The sequence below is a fragment of the Sinocyclocheilus anshuiensis genome, unplaced genomic scaffold (assembly GCF_001515605.1).
Source record: "Sinocyclocheilus anshuiensis isolate Anshui unplaced genomic scaffold, SAMN03320099.WGS_v1.1 scaffold1832, whole genome shotgun sequence".
Lineage (NCBI taxonomy): Eukaryota > Metazoa > Chordata > Actinopteri > Cypriniformes > Cyprinidae > Sinocyclocheilus > Sinocyclocheilus anshuiensis.
In genome coordinates, this window is record NW_015555884.1 from 684,421 (window position 1) to 693,064 (window position 8,644).

The following is an 8,644-nucleotide window of genomic DNA, read 5'->3' on the forward strand; positions in this document are numbered from 1 at the left end:
CCCGGGCTGGACTCCGCTTCGTCCACCGTGAAAGCTGATCCGGTAATCTACAGCGCAAAGTTGTTGTATTTCCTCAGCGACCAGCACGGATCAGCTCTAGGCATGACGAAGCGGATATCGTCCTCTTTTGGAAGGCCAAACAAAGTAGTTTCGCTTTCACAACGAAACACACAGCACCTTCACGACATGGCGGCAGCAACAATACTACAGCGAGAATAAAAGTTACGCTTCTTTCTTTGCGTGAACATTTGGGCGGCGTTATGCAAATCTTCCCACATCGTGTGGGGGCGTGTTAGAACGAGCCGTTTTAGGTAGGCGTGGTTGACTCTTAACTTTTATAAAGAATATCTCTTTGGATTTGAGACTTTAGTCTTTGCAACTTTACAGATCTTCTTTATGCACCAAGAGCTTGTAACACTTCAAAGAGAAAGGAAAAATTGAAATCACATCATATGACCCCTTTAATGAAAACGGCTTTAGAATGCTTCAGCATTAAAGGAATAGTTCACCCAAAAATGAAAACTTTGTCATCATTTACTCACCCTCATGTCGTTCCAAACTTATACAGTGAGTAAATGATGACAAAATTTTCATTTTTGGGTGAACTATCCCTTTAAAGGAAGAAGAACTCACTCAACTATAATCAGATCACTGTTAGAAAGTGGTGTCTGTTGAGCATCAAATGTGATGTATTTATAACTTATCCACAACAGAGTTGTTATGCAACCCTTGGCCCAGATTCCCTGTTTTGAATGGCCGGATGCCACTCGTTGTTCTCTCCTCAGGATGATTTAACGTGCCTGATGGAAAATATCTCAGGCTGTCCTTAAATGTCAGTGCCCGGTCATTAAGCACTGCATGTATAGTTATTGCTAGTGACAGTATTATTGTTGTTGATAATCTCATGGATGTCCACCACAAATTTCCTTTCTAGACATTATCTGAATCATCCCACTGTGATCAAGAAGAACCAGAGATACTGCAGCTACAGGAGCGAGCCAGCCGTTTACTGCAGAGAAGGTGAGACACACTGTAAACTCACACTCACTAAAGTCATTTCACAATGATGATAAATGACCACCAACATAGTCCGCTTCCTGTCTGAATGTCAGGACTGAATGTTCAAGTGTGAAAGTCTATATGGGAGTTTCACAATCAGACAAGATTTAGTACTTTTATTCATCAGTGACGCATTAAATTGATCAAAAGTGACAGAAAATACATTTTTAATGTTTAAAAACATTTCTATTTCAAATAAATGCTGTTTTTTAAATTAAATTAAAAATTCGATTGATTTCTGAAGGATCATATGACACTGAAGACTGGAGTAATGATGCTGAAAATTCAGCTTTGAATAACAGGAATAAGTGTCATTTCAAAATACAGTAAAACAGTTATTTTAAATTGTAGTACTATTTTACAATATTACTGTTTTTACTGTATTTTTCATCAAATAAATCTAGCCTTGGCAACTATTATATTATCATGTTCTCAAACTATTGACTTTTGGGTACATATTAATAAAAAAAAATGTAATAGTTTGCTTTATTAAAAACGTTAACTAAATAATTAATGTTAAAAGGAATTTAAATCACTTTATAACAGGGTTAAAATCCTGAGTGTTTAATAAAGATTCCTAGGTGTTGATGAATTTTCTTTAACTTCATGGTTTGTGATTGCATTATGACTGCATATTCCATCTTGGGATTTCATTAGGTTTGAACAGTTGAGATGATTTTTGTGTTTTCAGTGAGCATTCGCTCAGCAGTGGCTCCGTGCCTATCAGCTCTGAGGGTCTGGGCTGCTCTGATTTCTCCTCCCCCGTAAGCACTGATGAGCCAGTCCGAAGACCACTCGTGTCCACCTTAATGGGCTCAACCAACAGTAAGTAACAGCTGTAACACAGAAATGAATGTACACATTTTGTAACCTGCCACACACACACTTTTTATCTCTTCCTGAACATGTTTGTGTCTCCGATTTTAAAAACAGATTAAAAAGCACCCACACCTCTAACCACAAATGCAGTGAAAAGCAGAAATGGTTGTGTAAACACTCTGTTAACTAAAAACAAACAGAAACGGATAGAACTGTCATTTTGGTGTGCTAGGTATTTATATTAGTGCAATAAAAGTGCATTAGAGCATTTTTTTTGTTTCTGTCTCTTTAAGTGATTGTAGAGCCCAGTCTGTGTGAGGGAATGTCTTTTCCTCCTCCTGCGGTTGGTTCAGAGAGGTCAGGTGTCCGTCGTGAAGATGACATCCTGTTTCAGTGGCGACTAAGGAGGAAGATGGAACAGGCCAGACAATGGAGTCAGGAGGCCCCTTCCCACAATTCTGTTCTCCATATACCTCTATCACCAAACCAGGTGAACCAACACCACAGTGCCTATCAGGATATTTCTTTTTGATTAATTTAAGCCGAAAAGTTAAATATTTCAGAATTTATAATATAATATAATACAATATAATTTTTAAAAGTTTGTGATCGCTAAGAGTTTTAAAATGTTTTTGAAAGAATCTGCATGTATTTGATAAAAAATTCTGTAAAAGCAGCAATATTATAAAATACTATTGTAATCTAAAACAACTATTTACTATTTTAATATATATTAAAATATAATTAATTCCTGTGATGGCAAAGCTGAACTTTCAGCATTGTTACTCCAGTCTTCAGTGTCATATGATCCTTCAGAAATCATTCTAATATGCTGATTTGTTGCTCAAGAAACATTTCTTATTACTAACAGTGTTGAAAACAGTTGTGATGTTAAATGTTTTGCAGAAACTCTGGTACACTTTTAAGGATTATTCATTAAAAGTTTAAAAGAACAGTATTTATTTTAAATAGAAATCTTTTGTAACATTATAAATGTCCTTTATGCCACTTTTGATCAGTTTTATGTGTCCTTGCTAAATAAAAGTATTAATTTCATTAATAAAACCTTACTGGCCCCAAACGTTTTAACTATAACACAATAAATTCTATAGGTGGCATTTTTAATTATTAATATCTTTTGAAAATATTGTGCATGATATATGTCATTCATACTGAAAATATTTTAAGCGTTTTTTTTTATTATATCCATCAGATGAATTTGTGCCATAATAATATTTAATTGAATGCTCTGGCATGACATCAACAATAAAACATGGAAATTGTTTAAAATGTTGATTATTTATATCGCTGTCGTAAATGCATGCTTATAAAGTTAGTTTTGTATTGTGTGATTTACATTTAACATTGTTTAGGGACTCAGTTAGAACTTGTGACCCACCAGTTTTGGATTTTCGCATTTACTTTATGCTAAGAAAATTGTATGCTAACATTTCTAATCAATACATTCTTCTTCTTTGTTTCCTTTCAGAAGGCACACTGTAGCACTTTAAACGGCACGTCTCATCAGAGAGCAAACCTCTCATTCACCCTCGCTAGACTCGATCTTCCAGTCCCTGAGACTGCTCTCCCAATTTCAAGCCCCAGTGTCTCCAGACTTCAGCCTGATGAGCAACCAGACCCCGATATCCAACCCAAACCCCTTCCCCAGCAGAGACTGTCCTCCAGGAAAGCTGTCACAAAGAGTCTAGAAACCCCTTCTGCCCAACCACAACATCACAAGCCAATCAGAACACAGGTCAGCATCCCAGAGACCACAGCAGATCACCACAGAGCGCAGACATCCTCTTCTCCATCTCCACTGACTTCTGATAGCACAGAGGAGCGGTGGCCGGCCCCTCACCATAAGAAAGACACAACAGTCAAAGAAAAGACTGAACATGAGAGACATGAGAAGAAGATTGCACCGTCAAGCCGAAAGAAAACATCTGAAAGGTAATTTATGTTTTGCATAATTGTTCAAATCAGACTGTGACCTAACCAGGCAAAACGTGACAGATGTTTAATGACAAGTAATTGTGATAATAATGTTTGATATTAAACATTTGCACATTCTTATCTTCATGTCCGTGTAGACATAGTGGCGAGCGAGGCAGCAGTGCAGTGAGGGTCAGGCATGCTAGGAGTCATGAAGGGGTCAGTCGCAAACCGGAGGAGCCGAGTGGAAAAAGCAGGTGGCAGGAAGAGGGTCAAAGTTCGGCACGAGGAGGACAGTCTGGAAATCGAGCACCACCACCTTCACCTATACATAATGCTCTGGGACAGGTTTGTGAGTTTGTTTTATGATGCACTACAAGTGTCTGAAGCTGTTGAACCCCAAGTTATTAATTTAATTAAATTATTAATCATTTAAAATGACACCTATATTATTATATTATATATCGCTTTTTTAAGAAATTAATGCTTTTATTCAGCAACAATGCATTAAATTGATCAAAAGTGACAGAAAAGACTTCTACATTCTAACAATTTTTTTTAATTACAAATAAATGTTCATAAATTACAAACAAACCCTTCTTTTAAACTTCCCATTCATTAAAAAATTCTGAAAAAAAATATATCATGGTTTTCACAAAAATATTACGCAACACAACTGTTTATACACAACATTGATAATAATAAGACATGTTTCTTGAGCAGCAATTTAGATAGATAGATAGATAGATAGATATTTTATTCATCCCTTCAGGGAAATTCGCTATGTTTATTTGGCATATTAGAATGATTTCTGAGATCATGTGACACTGAAGAGTGTTCAGCATTGCATCACAGGAATAAATTACATTTTAAAATATATTCAAATAAAAACAGGAATTTTAAAATGTAGTTTTTCACGATATTGCTGTTTTTACTGTATTGATCAAATAAATGCAGCCTTCAGACTTTCTTTTTTTTAATTGTGAATCAAATCAGAAGAAAGTAAACACTGTCCTTGACATTGACAGGTTGTCTCTGAGGTGCTTTTTGCTGGGACAGATTCTCCAAGCCAGTGCAAGACTCCAAGTTCTTCAGATTCCCCAGTATATACACCACCTCCACCCCCACAGTCCCCTGTTGCCTCTTGCTCCGGTGTACAGCAACCCTTGGAGGTCATAGGTCAACTCATGCAGGATGCAGAAGGTAGGAAGACCTCATGCATTCCCTTTAAACTAGCTGTAAAACTGTATGACGACGTGTGATTAACAGGTCACGCAAGGGTCGAGTGTTTTAGCCTGAACCTGTTATAAATAGCAGGATTGACCCTTCAGAGTGTGCTTAGAACAACAGAATGCATGTTTGCAATTAATGTAGATTGAACTTATTCAAATTGTATATAGTGTACATTACGAGCTGCGCGAAAAATCGCGCGAATATGAATGTGGTTTTGCGCAGCTCGTCAGTGAACAACGGCTCTGTGTAGTTAATGCTGCTCAATGTGAAAGCACGCAGGTGATGGAGATTTACCGCTGATTACAGAACCAGCTTTACTGACAAGATGTGCGTTAAATATCGCATGCGATTTATCGTGCAGCCCTAGTGTACATTGTATATATATATATATATATATATATATATATATAAAATATTTTTTTCAAATAGTTTTATTCTAAATATGTTTTATTATTACATACATTTTATTATATGTTTTATTTATCTTTTTTTTTTTTTTTTTTAATAGACTACTGTCTGGCATTTTTCAATGTTTTTAAAATTAGTCTCTTATGCTTACCAAGGCTGCATTTATTTGGTCAAAAATACAGTAAAAACAGTATTATTGTGAAATATTATTACAATTTGAATAATACATTTTCTATGTGAATAAAATTTCAAATGTAATTTGTTTCTGTGATATCAAAGCTGAATTCTGAATTCCTGATTTTTGATGAATAGAATGTTCAAAAGAACATTTATTTGTAATAAAAAAATTTAACAATGTAAAAATCTTTACTGTCTCTTTGTTGCATTAAAAAATGATATATTTTAAATGCAAAGTTAATTTATTAAAAAAAAAACAGCAACAAAAAACAACTTACTGACCCCAAACTTTTGAATGGTAGTGTGTATAAATAAGGTAACAAGTTTTTATTAATTTTTTTCTCCCCTCATCCTGATATCACAATCTTACATACAGACTCAGATGGGCAGGAGTTTGAAGACGATGCTTTGTTGCAAGTCCTCAGACAGCAGAGGAAATGGATGAAGGAACAACTTTGGTAAGAATATCTATAGTTTATCTGTTAACAACATATATACAGTACATCACACAAATCTGCACTAGTGAATTACTTTTTGCTTGATCAGTTTTTCATTTTTTACTTTCCAGTGAGGTTGATAAGATGCTCCAGCAGCTCTGACGCACCTGTTTAATATATCAATGATGCAATATGTTTCACATTATCATGTTTGCTTCTATTTATTTATGCTGTTTTATGTTGTGTATTCAAACATGTATGAATGTATTTCTAAATAAAGACCTTTGCAAATAAACAAGGGTGGTACATTATATTTATTTATATTCAAACTGTACATCACACAAATATTAGAACTAAATTAACACTTACATTATTATTTTATTTTTTTTAAATATGTACAATCTCACCATAGCCTATCAAGATTAACTGACCAGTCTGTGCAATTTTGTGAATAAGCAAGTCATTTCTGAATGGTTCACATGCTAAATTCAGTATGACTGTGGGTTTGTGTGTTTGGATGTGGAGAGACCCTGTTAACTTGAGGACAAATTTGTCACTCTTACAGGCTCTGTGCTAAACCGACAGCGAGTGTGAAGAAAATGTGATCAAATCTTCTTGTTGGCTTGAAATCAAGTATGTTTGGAGTTGGCATTTGAGTTGAGCAGTCCACCACCACAAGGGGGAGTGAGAGGAAGCGAGCCTGTTTTGGTCTTCACCATTGCTTTAGGTGAGAAACCCAGAAGATGGGAGCTTTAAGTGCCTTGCATTAACATGTTAAGAACTAAAACTGAAGAAGGGCAAAAAAAAAAAGTCCAAATATGAGTGTGCGGGAAACTGCGTGTGTGGCCGTGCACATCATTGTCCGGTGTGATTTAACATTCTGGAATTATCTCCTTGTGTCAGAGGTGCTGAGATTACTAGCATGCTTTCCGGTGACATGGCTGATTCCAGTGCCATGATGTCCACTCCGTTCGGGATCCGGTATCGCCGGTTAAACTGACGTGTCACCAGTCCTGAACCATCCTAGGATTGAACGGACACATATATCATGCTCTTAAACGTCAGGTCTCAGATGTCCTGTACAAAGTGTTTTATAGCAGGTTTAACATATGATAATCCTAATGCATGTTAAAACAGGAGTCAGAGTTAGAAAAGAAAAAGCCACTGGGTATCTTACCTTTTTTTGTTCATGTTTTCCCTCAACCACAACATAATCTCCAACCACTTTTACCAGCAGCTCCTCGGGACTGAAGTGTTTCACATCAACCTGCACAGTGAATCCCTTATGATCACAGGTCACCTGTAGAGAAAGTGAATTTAATGAATTACCAGAACACAATCCATTTCGAACTCTACTACAGAGAAAATTTAAAGATTTAGTTATTTATTTTATAGTATATATTTTTTACATTTTTTTTCTAGATCTAAAATAATGATTTTTTTTTTTATTTAATATAGATTTTATAGGTTTTTTAGCTTTATATTTTCATCATTACCACTAGCTCTTGTGCACTTGCTACTATATAATTCTTTATATCATATATTTATAATTTCATATTTCATAGTCAACAACTTTTGTTTGTAAATTTACTTGGACAAATTCACTGTAAAAGTTGAAATATGAGAACTAAGATAGACTTTTCGTAGTTAAAATTGATAAAATAATAACAATGTTAATTTTTTTCATTATTATTATTGTTTTATTTATAATTAATATATACAGTATATAGGCTATAGTGTTTTATACAGTGAGAAGTTACCACAGATAATTTTTATAATAACACGTATTACTCCACCTGTGCTGCTCCGGTGTGCTCAGAAACCGGGATTAAAAGTTCGGTTGGGGTCCATGAATAGGGTCCCATTTTCCCGTTCCACCGGGGGAATAACGGTGGGAGAACCCTTTCCCATGGGATACCGCTCACCGGAAGAGAAGGAGGCAAGTCGAAGTCCATGTTTCTTGGATGAATGTGAAATAATAACCACTAAATAGACTAATACTGCTTCAGAAAATTCAGAGTGTATGACTAGTTGGTTATTATGTTGAAGTCTATCCTGTTATGCAACAGAAAGCAGGAAAATTGTTGCTCTCCAGGTTAGTAGGAGGTTTAAATAGCTTGAGGAAAACACCGCCCCTTTACATGAGTTCTTCCTCTAAACAAATAACAGAAATAAGTGGACTGATGATGGTGCTGTCAGAGATCTGAGATAGTTAATCGTGGAGCGCGATGCCAAAAGTTATTAAAGCTGCATTTGTTGTTATGGAATGCCAGTGACAGGAGTGGGATTTAACCCCTTATTTTATTCCCATGATGAAAGCATCCCCTTATGTAATATTTCAGTGGGGAACACGATGGTCCCCATTCAAATGGTCGCAATCCCTGTCACCACCTTGGCTGTTTTATATTAAGCAAAGAGTGACACTCAGAAACCGAATGTGCTACTTACTATTCAATGTCAAAGGGTGGTATGTGTAATATGGTGAGGTGTCCGTCTATAAATAAATTGGAAAGTGCAAACCGCTCTGGTCATATTTATCCACATGACACAGCACGTGCGGACATTTAAAGTAAATT

At 35.8% G+C, this 8,644-nt stretch overlaps 2 protein-coding genes across 4 annotated transcripts in view; one reads left to right on the forward strand and one right to left on the reverse strand.

Annotated features, from left to right (window-relative positions):
* The window catches only part of LOC107675873 (proline and serine-rich protein 3-like), a 10,405-nt gene extending 4,089 nt beyond the window's left edge, over positions 1–6,316 (forward strand). For all 3 annotated transcript variants that reach the window (XM_016470371.1, XM_016470373.1, XM_016470372.1), the window contains 8 exons: positions 935–1,020; positions 1,751–1,884; positions 2,172–2,368; positions 3,368–3,831; positions 3,972–4,161; positions 4,842–5,016; positions 6,008–6,089; positions 6,200–6,316. In XM_016470371.1, the coding sequence (XP_016325857.1) occupies positions 935–1,020; positions 1,751–1,884; positions 2,172–2,368; positions 3,368–3,831; positions 3,972–4,161; positions 4,842–5,016; positions 6,008–6,089; positions 6,200–6,230 (1,359 nt within the window). In that variant the 3' untranslated portion in view covers positions 6,231–6,316. The remainder of the gene's footprint in view (positions 1–934; positions 1,021–1,750; positions 1,885–2,171; positions 2,369–3,367; positions 3,832–3,971; positions 4,162–4,841; positions 5,017–6,007; positions 6,090–6,199) is intronic.
* A 48-nt stretch (positions 6,317–6,364) lies between these two features.
* Positions 6,365–8,422, reverse strand: LOC107675875 (alpha-crystallin B chain-like). Its single transcript, XM_016470375.1, has 3 exons — positions 7,865–8,422; positions 7,246–7,368; positions 6,365–7,091 (listed from the first exon to the last, which is right to left on the reverse strand). Exons 1-3 carry the CDS (start codon positions 8,021–8,023, stop codon positions 6,924–6,926), a joined length of 450 nt encoding a protein of 149 aa, XP_016325861.1. The 5' UTR covers positions 8,024–8,422; the 3' UTR covers positions 6,365–6,923.
* Between the last annotated feature and the right edge of the window lie 222 nt (positions 8,423–8,644).

What these genes read in the sequence shown, in the direction of transcription:
- LOC107675875 (XM_016470375.1), bottom strand. Translation starts at nt 8,023, where the DNA reads ATGGACTTCGACTTGCCTCCTTCTCTTCCGGTGAGCGGTATCCCATGG. An exon ending in AGCACACCGGAGCAGCACAG is followed by an intron (nt 7,369 to 7,864) that starts GTGGAGTAATAC and finishes CTTTCTCTACAG; the next exon opens with GTGACCTGTGATCATAAGGG. An exon ending in GAAAACATGAACAAAAAAAG is followed by an intron (nt 7,092 to 7,245) that starts GTAAGATACCCA and finishes GTTCAATCCTAG; the next exon opens with GATGGTTCAGGACTGGTGAC.